The sequence below is a fragment of the Stigmatopora nigra genome, chromosome 14 (assembly GCF_051989575.1).
Source record: "Stigmatopora nigra isolate UIUO_SnigA chromosome 14, RoL_Snig_1.1, whole genome shotgun sequence".
NCBI lineage: Eukaryota > Metazoa > Chordata > Actinopteri > Syngnathiformes > Syngnathidae > Stigmatopora > Stigmatopora nigra.
The window spans coordinates 5,758,800-5,777,260 of record NC_135521.1 but is presented as its reverse complement, the minus strand read 5'-3'; the positions used below and the strand labels follow the sequence as shown (position 1 = coordinate 5,777,260).

At 39.4% G+C, this 18,461-nt stretch overlaps 1 protein-coding gene across 5 annotated transcripts in view; it reads right to left on the bottom strand.

The window, feature by feature from the left end:
- The window catches only part of enox2 (ecto-NOX disulfide-thiol exchanger 2), an 88,786-nt gene that overhangs the window by 55,929 nt on the left and 14,396 nt on the right, over positions 1 to 18,461 (bottom strand). The window contains exons 3-4 of one of the 5 annotated variants that reach the window (XM_077733225.1): positions 18,052 to 18,203; positions 16,443 to 16,537 (exon numbers count right to left, since the gene is read on the bottom strand). In XM_077733225.1, the coding sequence (XP_077589351.1) occupies positions 16,443 to 16,527 (85 nt within the window). In that variant the 5' untranslated portion in view covers positions 16,528 to 16,537; positions 18,052 to 18,203. Of the gene's footprint in view, positions 1 to 10,894; positions 11,126 to 16,442; positions 16,538 to 18,051; positions 18,204 to 18,461 lie in introns of those variants that run through there. The other 4 variants (XM_077733223.1, XM_077733224.1, XM_077733226.1 and 1 more) reach the window with 4 other exon arrangements.

The following is an 18,461-nucleotide window of genomic DNA, read 5'->3' as shown; positions in this document are numbered from 1 at the left end:
CGTTTCATTTTTCTTAGGTGGGAATATATTCACATTTTTCCATCGCAAATTTTGTGAGCAGGAAGGGAATGTATTTTTCAGTTAGTATAAGTGTACTTGAAACTAATTTGACAGACCATACTATAAAAACTAAGTTTTATTTTTAGGTACTTGGTGGTCTGCAATAGGATAGGATGTGCATGACTAATGACAGAACATTCTGCACTAATAATAAGTCTGCTTTCTTAAGGATAATTCAGAGACAAGAGTAGAATGAGGTATTAATAACATCTCAGGTCTGACGCAGTGCCATTAGACATCTGACACATGACTAACAAACCGCAAAGTGACCTGGTCATAATAAAATTCAGACCAAGAAATAATAGACATGAAATAGGGAAACAAGAGCTGAACTAAGTAAACAAGAAAAATCATTTTTAGAAGGATTAGGACAGCGAGCCAACTTGTCATTTCCCCATTAATTAGGCAGTCTGTGAGGATTAGTTAGGGGGATGGGGACCGTGCCAAAGAAAATCCATTGGGTGAGCCTCTCCTTTTTAAATACTAATAGTGCTCAAACAAAACCTAAACCCTTAGCTCCTATTCAAGATGCAGGCTATCTCCAAACATGATTATTTTGTTTATTAAATTGACTTGCCATCTATCCTAAAGCCAGAACTTCGTCAGCTCTATTCTTTTTGCATTATTTGGTGAAATGTCTTCAGCCAAATGAAAAGAAAATTCAAATAAATTAACGCATGCTGTCTCCTTGCTCATCCATACACAATAAAGTCAATGAAAAATAATAGTCTTATGTCGTAAGGTCAAGCAAAAACCAGTGTAAAATCTGCTTCCAAAATTCAGACATAAGTAAAATAAAGCCATAGTCATACAAATTAATTTAAGACTGATAGAGCGAAATATTGGATAGGCTAAAAAGCTGTGTTCACTTTTCCATTTTGCACTCATTAGCTTCAGTTCACACTTTCATTTATCTTGATTAATTCAGGAAGGGCATTGAGCGTAAGCACCTGATTACATAACACAACAAACATCAACAACATATACAAAACGGTGATTTTGTTAGACGATAATATGCACAAAATTGTAGTGCCCCAAGGTATAAAGCGCACCACTGATGGAGGACTACATTTATAAGATGCTACTTAATACAAAGCACAAGTGTAACAATCTACTGCATTTTTAGTTGTTTTTATATATTTTAGACATATTGAGGGCCTTAAAATCTGAACAACCTGAAAGTTAACCAACTTAGTTTTCAGTGGTATTTCACAAAAATCACAAAGAGTCTAAAAAGATTGTCCATATAAGTTAAATCTTAAGGAAAGAAATAAGGAATGTGTTTGTCTATTTGGTAGTGGCTTTCATTGAGGAATGTACTGAATGAGGACATGGTGACACAATACATTGGAAATGAAATGCCAGTATCATTCAGTGAAAAGCCTGGTTAAATGAATCAACTGTCCTTTGAGCAATTACGGGTAAATGCACCTATGACACATACGACACGCATTACGAAGAAATTGTTTATACAGAGGGAAGTTGTACTGATGCCTTTAAGAGCACTTAACTTAATACCTTGAATTGGAGCGCATGTGACCATTGGTAAGTGACAGTGAGCCCAGTTGCTTAAGCGCTACGTCTCAGCATGTTGCCTCTGCAACTCCGATAGTTTCCTCACAGACCAGCTTTGGTCCAAGGAATGCACCAATAAGCCCACAAGTTCCACGTTCATCAGGAAGAGGAAGAACATTTGCAGGACACCTGATAGAAAATGTAACTGAAGTGGCAAAGCCCTCAAGCTGGGCACAATTATTAATCTTTATATCGATCTAGCTGGCTGGCTTCTCCTGAGACAGGCTCATGGAGCAAGACTAAGAACCTGTCCTTTCCTTCACATTTCACTGATTAAGTTGGTGCAAAGGGTTGATCCATCTTTCCTACACTTATGTCCAGGCACCTTATACAATAGACGAAAAGTAAAGAGCTTTGAGATTTAATGGGGTACTAACGGAATAAAAAGTGCAAGTCCAATTGAGTCAAATGATTGTTCTAAAGCCCATACAATAAATACCCCTGTGGTTCGGAAATACATTCAAACACAATAGAGCCCATATTACATACATGGTAAGCTTTGAGACCATGATCTGAGGTGATGTAACCAAGAATAGTAATTCTTACTGCCTCGCATGAAACATTCTATCATTACTTGATGAAAAGAGCCAGAGGCAATTGTGGTAGCACATCTGTCTCAGGATGGAGGTTCTGCTTCCCCCAACAAGAGTGCATTTACATTGCATGTTTGCATTGGATTTCCCCGAGTAGTGTACCGTCCGCTGACATTTCGATGAATGCATTACAGGTGCACTGAACTCTCAAACTGTCCATGGACAAAAAATGGGAGGGTAATCAATTGTTTGTCGAGGTGTTCCAAGCTTGTTTTTCGTTGTTGTAGCATTAGGACTGTCATTTTATACGTGGGACCAGTCGTTAGTGTCTGGAACACTGTTGCAAATATCATGTCATCTGACGCTGAGAATAGTCAAGAGGAGATACTCGCTTTGCAGCACTTTCTCATTATCACCAAAAGCCTCCTGTGACGAATTGCGGGCAAGTGTTTGAAATATAACCTATACAGTGCAGGGCCATTGCAAACCCGAAGCATAACAGGTTTGTAAATCCAATTACCATGCTATCTGTAATGGGTGTGTTCACTGTCATGATCTTAATTCAGCTGTTGCTGTCCTTCAGGCCACAGGCTCGCTGATGACTGACATTTAGCATATAAGGCGGATCATTGAAAGACCTCCAGTTATGTGAACAATTGCCAGAAAGAAGTGGAAATGGTGTGTAACTGTGAAAGATCAAATGCTGAAATGTGAGGCGGGGAATTGAGCTAGGGGGAAATTATTTCTGGCAAGAAAAACACGTATTTCGATTGTATTTTTTGTTCTTTTGGGCACAATTTAAAGATTTTTTGAAACCAAATAAAATGAGGAAAAATACTTTATAGAGTCAAAATGAAAAATAGCATCCCAGAAAGGCACAGACACAGTTTCGCTATTTAAACTGGGGCAACACTGTGGCAGTTTGCATGACAAGAAACTATGAATCTGGGGCACTTGGTCCTTTTGTTGTGGAATTTGTAAGTTGTTCCTGTGGTGGCAAGCTTTGTGTATCAGCTCAAAGCTCTACACTAGCATTCATTCTCAACACTGCTCACCCTTGACAAGGTAGCGGGGTGCTGTAGCTTAACCCAGCTAACTTTGGTCAAAAAGCAGACTATGTTCTAAACTGGTCTTAGTGAAAAAGAGACAGACCACCATCTGTATTCACATTTACACCGCCACCGAGTAGAAATCAAACCCACGCTGCCTGCACAGAAATCAGGCAAAACAACCAACTACACCACATTGTAAAAATGTATACGAGATGACTAAGAACAACAAATACAGGACCATTACAGATGTTTTTTTTCCATCATTACATCAAGGCAAGCAGGGTAGACATGTGTTGGTATTATAAATTGACAAAAAGGTTGACTTCAGGCAACGTCTCAGAGCTCTGAATTGTATCTCCAATTTAAAAGGAACACAAAATTATGGCTCATTCCAAACCGGCGCTGGATGATCTTCTCCTAAGTGCTGACCTGCTATTTCTGAGAGAGTGGCATTGGGAGGGGAAACTAACAGCAGCCAACTGTAAGATGTGCTGAGCGTTACGTGAAAAACCTCCGTGCTGTAAACATACATGCCTGCACAGAGCCTCCTTTGAGCCTGAAATTTCCAGATTGTTTATTTAGTCTACAGTTATGCAGGTTTCTTCACAAAGACAATCTCATGTTATGAGTTTTGTTGGTAAACTTTACAAAGAATCAAAATCGCTACTCAAATGTGTCATTCAAATACTGGATTATCTCCCAGTATCTGTTCTACAGAGGCCCTAACAGATGGTTATAAATATGAGGGGAGTGACACATTGAATAAGCAAAATGTTATGTATTTAGGCAGGGCTGGGCTACCTCAAGCTCCGAGCCATGTAGTACATCTCAAAAGAGCATTCACTCTGTTGCATAGTGAAACTCAAAAACCTTCTCATGGTAACAAATGTCCATGTCTAAGGTATAAATACCTAATTTTAAGGCCACTTTTGATTATTTTGATTAGCCGATGTTGTCGCAACTAGTCGAGTATCGATATACAGAGAGCCTGTGTGTATGGCCCTTAGGAGTACACAAACAGAAAATTGCTACAAAACGCAACCCCCCCTCCCCCCCTTTTACTGCATACGTAACTAGCACCATCGGTTAAACTGCATTCTTTGTACATGCGCTGTCAATTGTTTCCGTACCATGTATCGTTTTCCACCCGAAACATTTAATTAGCACTACATAAATCGGAACCCTCTGTCTCAATTAGGGCAGAGTGATGGCTGGCCTCCAAACAAGCTAAATCTCGAGACTCCCCAAGTTTACAGGTCCAGCCCGCAGAACCGCAGCGTCTGCTATTGCAATTATCTCCATGGAAGAAATGTTGAATGTCTATTACTCTTTGGGGGGGAAACTTGGATTTGAAGCCAGAATGAGCAAGTCCTTCAGAATTGTATATTATGACAAGCATTTCCCAAGGTATCAGAGGCATGTTCCACAGGATGTCTTCAGTGTTTTACAGACGGATTTCCATTTACACAATACAAAGGAACATACAAGATTGAAAAGCTTCAAATCCATGCACCAGAACCAAGTTGCAAATGTTGTAACTGAGCATGTAACAGACTAAATGAATGGGAAGGAAATCATTATACGACCAGACTACCCATGCACACTGGCCTAGCCTGCTGTGGACTTTATTTACTGGGTATGATGATGTCCTATGTGCAAGATTATCTTCGTCATGACAGTGCATTTCCATTTAAAGTTCTTAGTCATGATTTGCAACGTGGTGGTAATTTTTCATGAATTGTAACAAACAAATCATGACAATCATTTTATAGCACCGCTATATTGCACATAGGTATGTACCAGGCCTGACAGAAGGGGAGTATGCTTACCTTGAGCACTCTTCCACACACGAACACTAGCCAAACATACCGGACGTTAGGTGTCAAGTGGGCTGAAGCGCAGCCCAGATTGGCTAGTCCAAGTACACTACTAGACACCTCATTAGGAAGTTAAAAGAGTGAGCCAGTTATAAAAACCAGAGCCAGGTCTGCTGTATTTCACGGGTGGGGTGCTGTGAACACCAGAAACATGGGTGTTTTAATACCCCTTTATGGAGAAGGCAGCTGTATTGATTAATGTTATCCAAAACCACAGTATGAACAATTGCTATAGTTACATTCATAGTGAAAAAATGGGGCCAACAGTGAATAAAATTCAGTGGGTCCATTCATCACCTGACATAAGGCATTAAAGAATTACTTGAAGCAGTGACATGCATTGGTTTCTTTTGCAATGTACATCAGCGAAATCCTGAATTCATGTAGTGATCCATCATATTTACTTCTATAGGATAGGAAAACAATCTCCCCGAATGGCGCCCTGCCGAGTAGGTGGCACAATTTTACAAGCGAAGTGGGACACAGGCAGCTACAAATGTGTTTCTGCACGTTAGATTACAGCACGTAAAAAAGTAGCCTAAAGACAAAGTGACATAAAAAAGACACTAAAATAACTTGTTAGGCAGAATGCTGCTCTTTTTCTGAGAAGGTTGTTATGTTGGAAGTATGATTGACAGGTAAAGAAACTTCTGAAAAATACATATAAACTATACAGGCAAGTGTTTGTGTTTCATTTAAAAAACAAACTGTGTAAATAAATAAACGATCCCCATCCATGACATACCTGACACATCATTCAATGTTTTGAAGGGTGTTGTCAGTTTAAAGCCTGTAAAAGTTGATCGCCACCCTCAAGTGAGTGGCAAGAAGATTTATTAGTGTTGTCAAACAGGGGGAACACCATCTGTTTTCTATCCTTTGCACACTGAACACCTATCTTTGTACAGAACATGAAAATGTCTAATATGGCAAAAATGCCAATTATAAGCGTTCATATGCGAGGATGTTTTTAAATACAAACTACAGTGTTCATTTTCTCCCCCGCCCAAAAAAGATTACCATGATTACTATGAAATATGGTTATGGAATTACGCTCAATCCAAGTCTATTAAATGTCAAATGATCCAAGAGAACTGCCTTTAAATCCATATCATACAACAAGAGCAATAAACCACAGTTGTTGCTTGATTATCTTTTGCAAACGTTGTTAGCTGATGCAGGAAAATAGATTGCAGTCTGTTACGGCTCAATTTGGCAATATTCCAAGCAAAAATAAATTTGATTTACAAGGAAAATGTTCCCAGCAAGATTAATTGTATTAATGAGCAATATCAGGCAAAATTCTTGCAATTGTATAACCATTAACACTAATGTAAGATTTTATGTAATCTAGCCATGGTTTGTCGAGAATGAGAAATTGATTAAATCAAATTAACTACACTAGTCACACAAAAGCTAGTTACAAATCCTTTAATCTAAAAACGAAGAACATGTTTCTTTTTGACTAAAGTTCTAAGACATTTGAAATTTGAGTTTGAATTCAAACTACTTGTATACCAGTCCTCATCTGAAGTCCAACTCCTCCTTTAGTTTTGTTGTCCATTCAATTGCATCCATTCAAATATAGGAAATTTTTAACAGAAATGTTACAAGCTAGGGTTTTCAGAACGCTGCGAATGTGTTCCGCTCAAAAGGACTGTCAGAAAGGTTTACTTCAGCAAGCCAGGAAAGCAGTCAGTCGCCATCCCGCCTGAGTTCTTCAGGGAATCAGGATGACAGCTGACTACGTCTCTTGCGAAGCCCCTAAAAATGCGGGGCTCTTAACTCCAATTTCAAGGTACCCTGCGTGGTTCCTTATCAGGAAAACGATTAAAGCATGAACGAGCTTGAGTTGTATCGTCAATATCAGTTCTTGTCATTCGGCTGCTGAGCTCTTTTAACGATTCCGATTCCAACAGCAGGTAGAACCAGATCGGACCGGCCGGCTGTCACAAATGAATGCACTGAGTCCGACTCTGACTTTAAACTTCTTTGTCAACCATTTGATGTTTGCAAGACTTCAGCACAGCACTTCCAATTCATTAGCTAAACAATTGTAAAGCAGGCTTGCTGAGGGGCATATGCGAGTGAGCAATAGGCACAGGAATGAACAAACAATCATTACTTTTGATTAGCATGCTAAGGAGATTCAAGAGTGGCGATGCAAAAACAAAACAATCACATTATTACCTCAAACAGCCTTTGACTACTGGCGTGTGAAGGGAAATAGAGTTTATAGCGCTCTTGCAACCTGAAGGATGTGCAGCAGTGGTGTCATCCCAGTACATAAAATTCCTTTTTTAAGTGCAGGATGTTATGAATACCTAAGTTGGATTAATTGTAGCCACAGAGACTCAACTGAGTCTGAGACTTGGTGAGTCATGTCCACGGAATATGTCGTATTTATGCTTCAGAGTTTTGGGATAAACAGCGTCTCCTGAATGACTCTAAATTGAACTGTTGACCATTTGCTCATATTAGACCAAACTATTTAATTTTAACAGTTCTCTGCAGTTTTCTAAACCTCTGAAAAACAAGCCTAGTTAAACAAGTTATATTTATTATCTCCATTCAGTATCTCGTGTCCTTCAAAATACCCAGATTAATTTTCACCAGAAGTTAATGAAAGAAACCGAGAAGCATGAAGACCTAAAAACTCAATAAATTGGGTTACAAAAAAAGTGATGCACTCGAAAAGGCCCATTGTCAATATATCATAATTTTATCCAAATCAAATAGTCAATGTGATTCAACAACTTTGTCAAGTCAATTGTAAATATTTAACATCATGGCTAAAATTTCCACTAGGGGGTAAGGGTTGTTTTTTTTTCCTTTTTCAGTTCAACCTATAAACAGCTTCACCATGACTCTTACAGCGATGCCAAAAGAATAAAATAGGGAATGTGTGTTTTAACACTACATAAAGTCAGACAGCATGTTACTACTGGCTGGTGACCGGTCCACGTCTATGTGACCCTGAGGAGGGTAAGTGGAACAGAAAATGGACCTTTCAAACTTTTACTGTTATACTCTTCTCTATACATTTTTTTCCTTGGCATTCATATAACATAGTTGCTAGTACTTCAGAACACAAATTGAAAATGTCTTATCCCTTTGGAAATGGAGAAAATAATTTTTAAGCACGAAAAAAATGACTTCTTGGAAATATTTGTGTATATTAATTAGCATATTTACTCCAAAATTAGACATCTGAAAAAAAATCAAATTGTGCATGTTTTTTTTCATGAATTAAAATAGATTATTTCTGATAAACAGGATAACTGTGTTTTGGCAATAACCGTACGTAAATGACGCAATTCAATTCATAAAACACAAGTAAAAAACAAATAATAATAAAGAATTGTCAACATTCCCAAAGCTTTCACGTCTCCTGACGTAGCGTGCTAGAGCAAGTGGTCTGCTCTGCATTCAGCCCTCATTTGTTCTGCGGCACTATCATCCTCTGCCAGAGATAAATATTTAAGCACTCCCTCTCAAGCAAGCACATTGCATCTTTAAAAAAAAAAAAAAAGCAACAACCCCCTCCACTTTCTTCCTTGTACCATTAAAGGCCGGCTGATTGCATGCTGATGGATCAGAGAGTATGGATGGTAAAATGGGCCTTTTTCTCTTCCTCTTGTGTGCACAAAGGCGCTCAGAGAATTTATTCATTCAAGCGGTAGCGATGAAAAGAAATATTCCTGCAAGCAACTGCAATAAACATAACTGTGAGCTTTGATTGCATTGAAAAGCAAGGCAAGTTGCGTCAAATATACAATGTGGCTTCTGTATATTCCCTCTTAAGGATTGGAGAAATACTCAAATGTTAGAATCAATGTACATATTCTACTCAATGCGTTTGTCGTGTGGCTCCGTTTTGAATCATGGACGTGAGGCTTCAATTTATGACGGACGCCGCAGCAAAAAGACACCAATCCGTGCTCAGAATAAGGCGCATCAGAACTTGTAAGCAACTACAGAGTAAAATATCTGTTTGAGTTTCAAAATAAAATTAATGAAATAGTACCTTGCCCGCTCTTATTAACTATGACATGACAACACAGTGTTGTCACGCAAGTGGTTGCTTAGACAAGCATCAGTTGTATAATTGCACGAGATTGCAGGAGAACACATTCAAAGACATTCCCACAAGTAAGAGCAATAAAGTCAAAATGTGCACTTTGATTACATTGAAAAGAGGAAAGGAACACTGAGCCAAGTGATTGAAATTTCACCATCCATTTCTAACCAGGTTCTGTTAAAGAACCGTGAAACAACACAGAGCATGACAACCTTCCTCACCGAAAAGATAGTGGGGCATATGGTGTACATTAACCCCAAAATTGTAAACACAAGAACCACTTTTCAAGCTATTACTCCTGTAAGCAACATACATTTATGTAAGTTTATCATTACTTGCAATGCAAAGATTCACACTAATAGACCAGGCCAAGAAAAGAGTCAGAAGGTCATAAAAAGTAGTAACTGTAAAAACTTGGACAAAAAGGTTCATTCAAGGTAGCAAAGGAGACAGTTGAATCACTTCACTCCAAAAGATGTGGGTTAAAAACATTGTTGTGAATGACAGTAAAACAATTCAACAAGAGCTCCCATTATTTGAGCTCAAATGCTATTGGATGACAGAGGTGATGATAAAATCCAAATGTATTAACGCATTTGAAATATTTATTCAAAAGATAACTAATGGATCCGTTTGTCTCTCATCCACCAATTAAAAAGCAGCACTCAACTTTTCCAAAAAGCCTAGAGGCCAAAACGCTGTGGGATGTCTTGAGTAGATTAGGGTTAGATTAAAAAATAATAAGAAAAAGGAATACCCCAGCTGGAATCTCTTTTAGGACATTTCTATGAGTATTATTAAAGTGGCCTACAATGAAAACAAAAAAAAATGTCTGTCTCAGAGGTAGAGCAAAGCAAATCCACCAAGGCCAAATGAAATATGCCAAGAATCCTGCAGTAATGTTCATCTTAAAATTCCCCAAAAGTCTAAATTGCCAATCCGGTCACTTAATTGCCGAGACTGACATGGAGGTTATTTTCTGCTTAAAAGGTAATTGCCCAACAATGTTTTGCGATCCAATGATAATGGGAGGTTGACTCCAAAACACCAAGAGAAATCTTGATTCAAGACTTACTGAAACAACGACAGATGTTTTGTGATCCAATGATAATGAGAAGTTCGCTCCAAACACCAAGAGAAATCTTGATTCAAGAGTTACTGAAGCAACGACAGATGGGAAGCACTTTTTCCTTAAGCGTTTGCCTGCCAAAATCGCTTTGGGATGTCTACTAAAGTCTTAACACAGGAAGTCGAACACAGTAGAGCAGGTTAATGGGAGCACTTCAAAACAGTACCACTGCTAATGAGATCCAGTGAGACCAAACAATAATCGGGGCAATTCATGCATAGTAAATAATGAGTCCAATATGCGAGCACCACATTGCAACCAGACAACCAACACCTGATACACGGACGGTGTGGAAAAAATCTACCAAGAATCCAAGACTTGATGCATTAAAAGAAGGCTGCAGTGTCAATCAGGATCACAGTGTAGTGCGCTAACAAAATGGATCATCAGAACATAACGCATCTGCGACACGGAAAAAGGAAAAACACTAATAAATAAAGACAGGTTGCCAGATGAACCAAATGGCTATCTCGGATGAGAGCGATCAACGCACCCTGAAGTGGTGCAGTCAAGAGCGGCTACAGCCCCGCATACATCACCCAGGGGACACGCCAGAACAAAACCATTGAAAAGTTGTCAATGTGTACCTGTGTACTGCAAAAGAAACATTGTCCAAAGTGTCTCCGAGATGCGGTTTGTTTTCCACCCCTTTTTTTTTTGTGAGTGTCCGTCCTCTTGCAGCCAATAAATCCCGGGATGGAGACGTAGGGTCGTCGTCTCCCCGTCGCTCCCGTCCACGCTGCTCGGCAGGCTGGGCTGCAATGACAGCACAGCAGCCACACCGCAAACAGAAAGGGACTCTTTTTTTCCTCCCCTTACTCCCCTCCTCTCTCTCTCTCGGTTTTAAACGCTCGTCCCGCCCTCACGACTACGACGTGCTTCGGTTTCAGTCCGTGCTCATCCACCGGGAGAGAGAGAAGAGAGAGACAAGAGAGAGAGAGAGAGAGAGAGAGGGGGGAGTCAGGCGAGTGACGACCAAGGCTCTTAACGCGACTGGAGGGGAAGGATGCACAGACGCTCGCCCTTCCCCCTATAACTGAACTCTTTGGATTCTTTAGATCCGATGTGTGAGAGAAAGACCAGGATGTGGTCTTTCACTGCGTCAAATGGAAACAGAAATCTGTTATTGTTTGGACAAAATTGGAAGGAATACAAACTTCCACCATTGTCTGTGTTGATCAAACGCACGATAGTGTTTAAAAACTTTTGACAGGCTGTCAATGGCGTGTCGTACCTCGAGCTGCCAGCTGGGGGATCTGCAGCATGCGGATGCCAAAGTACCTATTTTCATTCATGATTGGTAATTGCCCAACAAAAAAAAGGGAAAGACCGTGAATAGACTGGTCAGTCGTGTCTAATGTAACAATTTATGCAATGTACAATTTAGTAAAATTGATTAGTAAAAGTGATCAGTCTAAAAACTCAAAATGTGCTGATCTGTGGTTTAGAAATGATTCCCAAGGAAGTAACAGATTTCAGCTTTGGCTCACTATTTACTATGTGGTTAGTTCCCTTCTCAAGTATTCTTTCCCACTGTTGAATTCATTCAGTCAAGCATTGGCAACAGTCCACTTCCCATTTTCTTTCCCAATTACTTCACTCAGCCGTAATAAGAAATAATGGGAATTTAATTAATCCGTTGCTTGGCTTTAGTAAGTAACCGGAAGGAATAAGGGTGTTAAATAAAATTTTAAAAAATTGTAAAAATTATATACTCATGTAAACTAAAGTTTACTTAAATGAGTAAGCATTGTTTTGTCATATTCTACTGCCTACTTCCTCCATCTTTAACCGTCTTGGCGCCCTAGACATTTTACAGATTACAAATATGTCATATGAATGGAATTATTATGTTTTTTTATTTATTTACACAACCCTAGGATACTGAATCAAAGCAAATGTAAGGCTCATCTCATGCTGTTACAGAGAGAGTGCCTGGAAAGACTTCAGAGACATCACAACGTAACGTGAGGACGCAGTTGACAAAATTTGGAGACAGCCTTTGCTTTTGAAATATATTCAATGGACGCGGGTGTATTTTTCGTATGACGTGCACTTTTAAAAGGATTAACTCGAGGGGAAGAAAGCAAACACGGAACCAAAAACACATTGCATACAATTCTAGTGGCACTTTGGAAGTGAGGTCTGGATTTTTTGGGGGAAAACGCCCCTTCTGTGTGGCCTGTTAAATGTAGCAAAAACAGTCCAACAGGCTGCTAATTTAACTCAGAATATAAACGCTTCCTTTTAAGGTTCATCAGAGGTTGTTGGTGCCACCCGGTTTAAGTCAGAATGAGCGAATTCAGAGAGAGATGGCAAACAAATAGACAAAATACTGCCAAATAAAAGTATAAAAATCAACTGTCAATTGCGTTTTATTGTTATGAGTTGAAAATATTATGACGTCCTTCAGAAGAAAATGATAAAACTATACAAATATTACCGTTCACTCACAGGAATGTCTGAATAATACATACGCATATAATACGAAAGCATTCCACTGTATTCTTCTACTTGTTTCAATTTGAATTCTTATGATGTAAAAACTACATTTGTGCCATTATGTCAAGCCAATGTCGGTATTTTATTGCTAATGATGCAATATAGTCTTGCTGGAGGCTGTTTTGTGCTTTACACTGCCACAAATACCTTGTCAACTATCTTTTAGAGGCAAAATAGCTAATAATTAAAAAAAAAAAATAATAATAAACTCACATTTAACTGCCACTAGAAGGGAAGTGTTTGAAATGTGACCCAACCTGTCATTCTTTTAATTGGTAACATAACCGTGAATGTTGGTCAGCGAGATGCTTTGCCATTTACAGCATCCTAGTTGTATTCTAACGAGCCATTAGTAGTGTTTTTTATGTTGTTTTTCCATCATATTCTGCATATTTTGCTTCTCCGTGAGAGGCACAGCTGCACACATTCACTGAAAAAAAGCATTTCTCCCTTGTCAGCAGATAAGCTCCATGTTAGTTAAGTCACTTTTGAGTGTATGACTCATTATGACACAGAGCTGTCGCAATTTTTTTTTAGACGGCACTAAAAAAAGGCTGCTTCATGCTTTTTAACATCAAAGATCTTGGTACTGGGATATTGTGCAATACCAGAAACATATGAACCTATATGCCAAAAAAATGTACATTGCAAGATGGCAAATTCAAGACAAAAAGTAGTATTCCTTCCGCCAATTAGTTTTTGACAAATTCCTTTTCCATTGCTCTTAATGCAGCCCAGTTAACCATTGGCCAACCTATTTATTGTGTATGCCAAGAAGTGGGGTGACACGATGGAGTTTGGCGCGGATGAAGTGTCTACTGCTGCGATAGATGCGCTTGACTTGAGTTCTCTAACAACAACTCTAATAGAAGAGACAGTAGCACAGTGATGTCAGTGTGACAACAGAAAGGCATTTGGTGTGCAGCGCTAATGTATAAATCCTTTACCATGACAGTGAAGAGGGCACAGCGTGTTTCAGATGATACTTGGAATATACCACGCCGGTTAGAGATGTTAGGTTTTAACATTTTAACAATAGGAAAAGCTATGTTGGAAAAAATAAAAGACAATTTCTTCACTCCTAGCTCATTGTAATCAAAGTCAGTGAACTTCACCTCCAAACCAGGTAAAGGTGCCAGTTTAATTTCTGTCCGGTTGCTTAGCAACTCCTGCCAAATTTGGGCAGCCTTACCTCCGCCGTTACTGCTTTGTCATGCATCTTACCGCGAGTTGAAAAGTGTAGAGTGTTGAAGAGTGTAATGTACAGGACCCTTGAGACTTAATTCCAAGGATTCTTTTTGTTGTACTGCAATTTACACTTTTCAAAGGGTTAAGAAATCTTGACGCATGAGATGGATTGTTTTCAGAAAGCCTTCCTTTCCACTTCCTCCATATGCTCCACCTCTGCATTGAATCATCAAATAGTGATTGGAGTTGTTTTACTCTTGAGTTTTATAAATAAGTAGCTTGCTCGAAAATGGAAGTACACAAACAGATGGCAGGGCTGACTCACTATACTTTACAGAATACAGCAGAAGAAACATACTATATGTAGTTACGCTGGCCAAAGCACTCTACGTGAGCAAGAGGGGGTGGGCCTTGAGAAAGGTTCTACACATTTCAAACCAACTGCAGTGGTATTTTGTTGTAGCCCGATTTTCAGATGGATGACTGTTGTGTTTGTTGCTGTGAAAAATGAGATTGCCCTGATAGGATCCGTGGCCAAATGCACATCTGTTTCCTTTTGACCTCTATCATCCTAAATCCTTCCTTATCTAATTGCCTACTCTTTCCTCTTCAAGTCCCCCGCACATTGACGGATGGCGAAGAGAAGACCATCCAGACGAGGAAAAGGTTGAGGTGACTTCTCGGTTTAAGTCACATCTCATTAAACAGGTTTCCTAGTGTCCGGCACACTGCCCCGACCCGGGTGCAATTTAATGACTTGTGGCGCAGTAACGAGGCGCCATAAAGGCTGAGCTGCGGCACGGTGTTTGCCCCCCTTTTTGCGGTGAAAGAGACCAGGGACGTGCTCCAGCTCTACGATGACAACAGCATCTGTTCTGGAAGCAGGATTAGGCGAAATCCTAAAAGGAGGACAGCCCTTCCTGGGGAAGTTGTCCCCAAGCATGAATATTGATGCAAATGGATCTCAGAGAAGACTGCGCAACAGCTGATAACCCATAGCCCAAGAAATGTGCGACAGCGTTATTGCTTTGTGGATAACCTTCCTGCAGCAGTATAACCAAGCTGTTCAAATGTTATGACACAAACAAAATGCAGCTGTGTAATTTGGCCGTGCAAAAATCACTTGTGCCAGTCCATAGCAGGAGGCTGTTGGGTGTTCATATTTGGAATATTTTCACATCAGAAAAACTAAATGGAAACAGCAATAACCTATTTCTGACTCAAACTGCCCACATTTTAAAGCTGCTCTAACCATTTATTTATTTTCTACACTGCATAACCCATTTAGAGTTTTGGGGAAATGAGGCCTACCTGCATGTGAATTTAGTTTTAAATTGCGATGATACCATCAAATAAGTCATTTTTGGAATGGGAAGTCGTTGCTAAACAACATGAAGAAACTAGTTTATTCTCATTAAGAAAAAAGACCAGCAGGATCAGGAGGGATATAGTACCGGTATAGTTATTGAGATAGACAATTAAATCAATTGAGATATAAAATGCAGGATCCTTTCATAAGTCAATGTCAATGTTAGACAAACATAAATTTGTCTCATCCCATTAAAAATGGTCAGCCTATGCACTTCCACTAATGACACACTTAATCCTTCTAAAATGTGTTAGTTGTGCAAACAACTGTCTGAATTCTAGAAACATTCGACCAAGACGGACTCTCAACAGCATTAAGTAGACTCGCCTGAAATGAATATAAAATCCTTACCTTTCCCTAGCAGCAGTGCAAACAGACAGGCGGCTAATTAAACCTGACCCGGCGAACGCAAATGGCATAAAAGTGCGAAGAAAGCAAGGAGGTACAAGAGAGCCAGTCCAGCAGACTAGCAGAGGAGCAAGAGAAAGAGGAAAGGCCACGAATCCGACAGAGCACTCATTACCGCCACCATATTGTGTTGCGTAAGAGTAATGGGAGAGGACACAGTCATCTAGCAACGAACAACGAAAGGGCGCCTTTAAAGTCTTCATACTCATTGTTTCAATCTGTCTCAGTCTCAGACCAATTTTCTTTCTTTTTCTCCCACAAAACACGAAAGTGTGTAATGTAGTACTTTCTACAAAGGACTACAATAATAATATATTATATCAAACATCGTTTGCACCCAAGTCAAGTGAAACTTAAACTACTACATAAATGAAGTTTCTCGGTTAAACAAAAAATACTGTGAGCCTTGCCCATCTCCTTTCCGGGAGGGAGATTCCAAATAGACACCAGATTTTTTCCAGATTTTTCCCCCATAACATTCTTTTGAAAAATAGTCTTGAGAGCGCCCGGAAAAGCCACAACATTTAGTGAAAAGTGAACTGTGGTCAGCATGGTACAAGGAGTCCTAACTGGGTACTTACATAAAACAACCCCTATCTCTATTACTCATAAAAAAAAGCTGAGGTTTACATGCAGAACCATTCAGAAGAAGGAAAAAAAACACGCACCATGGCTTCTTACTTGTGACTCTGCTTGCTCTGGAGTCTTTGTACATGGCTGGACCTGAATTATCTTGTTTGTTTTCAGCCTCATTAATCTGTTCCTGAAAAAACAAAAGCAAAACAAAAAAATCATACTGATGATGAGCCACCATTTTTTCAGACACATTCTCGCACATTACAACTCTGCATTGCAGTGTAGTTGATCTGCAGTCATCCAAGGCCACACGGGTGTCACAATAAAAGGACTTTGTCTCGAATAGCTCAGAAGACAAAGAGATGTAATTCCTCAGCTACTCTGTGAAGCACTATGCTCTAAAATTACTATTGACATGACTATTAGCACTCCAGCTGGGGGGATCAGCAAAGGGAAAATACAAAAACACTGGCAAAAGAATACTGTAATGCATTTCATTTCATCAAGAGGACTCCTGAAGGACGACATGATGACCGCAGTAATTGGCTCTCTCTAGCAATGATAAATCTGATTGAGACATACCATGCCAACAAAGCTCTCAGCCTACTAAGAAGGTCACACTGATCCTTAAATCTCACCCCACTATCATCTCAGTCGTCCCACAGCTGGTGCCACCATGAGTGGGAGCTTTGCACTTTTGAAAAGTTACAAGAAAATACTTTTTTTTTTTGCAAAAACGCATCTTCATTTCATTAATCAATTGTGTGTTATAGAATAATTGCATCTTAAAGGAAAAAAAATGAGCATTACTTGACTGCAATTTATTCACAACTGTCTAAGTACATCAAGCAGACATCATTTCAGAGAAATGAAGGTGCATCGACACTGACAATTTGGGGACATTTTAATCCCCATTAAGAAATATGCAGGATTTGTAGGAGGAACAAAAGTGACCAAGCTTGACAAAATGATTTATTATGAATGTTTCTTCTGTTTTGTACTTGTGCGTGCATGGTTATTATAGATGGCGGTTGAAGTTTCACCGGTAAATCAATCAAGCAATAGATGTAAATTTTACCGTCTGGAGATGTAATATTTCTTGCACAGCAATACGAGCCTATTTTAGTTTTGCATGTATGTCTATTTGCCCAAATATTTGAGCATATTACTCATCTTGATGAATGGAATGCAGCCAGACGCTTATGTCTTGCTGTGATTAGAGAAGCCCTCCCTCTGAAGAGAGTTGTCATAGTCGGCAGCTCCTATAGTGATGGAATAGTACGATAGCCCAGCAAAAAAAAAGCTCCAGTCGGCAAGTTCATCATTCTGTCTGCAATGGGAACCGCAGAACTTTAGAAACAGTCCAGTATTGGATTAATAATAGCAACTTCACAAGATGTCGTCGTGACTTAAGAGGCAGCTCTTGTATACCTTTTCTTTAAAGTAGTGCTCCCTCACTCAGTGATAAAATGCCTTATCACCCACGCAGGGGTTAACAAAGGCACGCTTGAGGTATTTGGATTGACACATATACATTCCCAGAATATGAAAATCTAATTCCCTTCTGAACAGTCTTTTTAAACGGAGTACAAATGATAATACTGAATAAAGTAACCGGTAATTTATTTAATCAACCCTGACATTGAGGATCAATAATTATACATCTCTAGTTTATTCAAGGAATGATTCATTAGCACCCGCCTTGAATAATGGAGGAGTGGACATTTTAAGTGGGGTCGTATTAGGGTTCAGAGAATTGCCTACTTCAACATTGGACGGTCACAGTCTGGGATTGAAGCACCAGACTTTCGGTCTCAGGAGAAGTTTTCGTTTTCAGCCTCGTTAACCTGTTCCTGAAAAAACAAAAACAAAACAAAACAAAAAATTCATACTTATGATGAGCTACCATTTGTTCAGACACATTCTTGCACATTACAACTTTGCATTGCAGTGTACTTGATCTGCAGTCCTCCAAGGCCACATGGGTGTCACAATATAGTAATCAATAACAATATAATAGTCACAATAATCATTCAATATACCTGGGTATTTTAAACGGCAAAATACGGTACCTGTGGGCAGTCTGAAAAGTGCATTGAAGTTCAAGTATT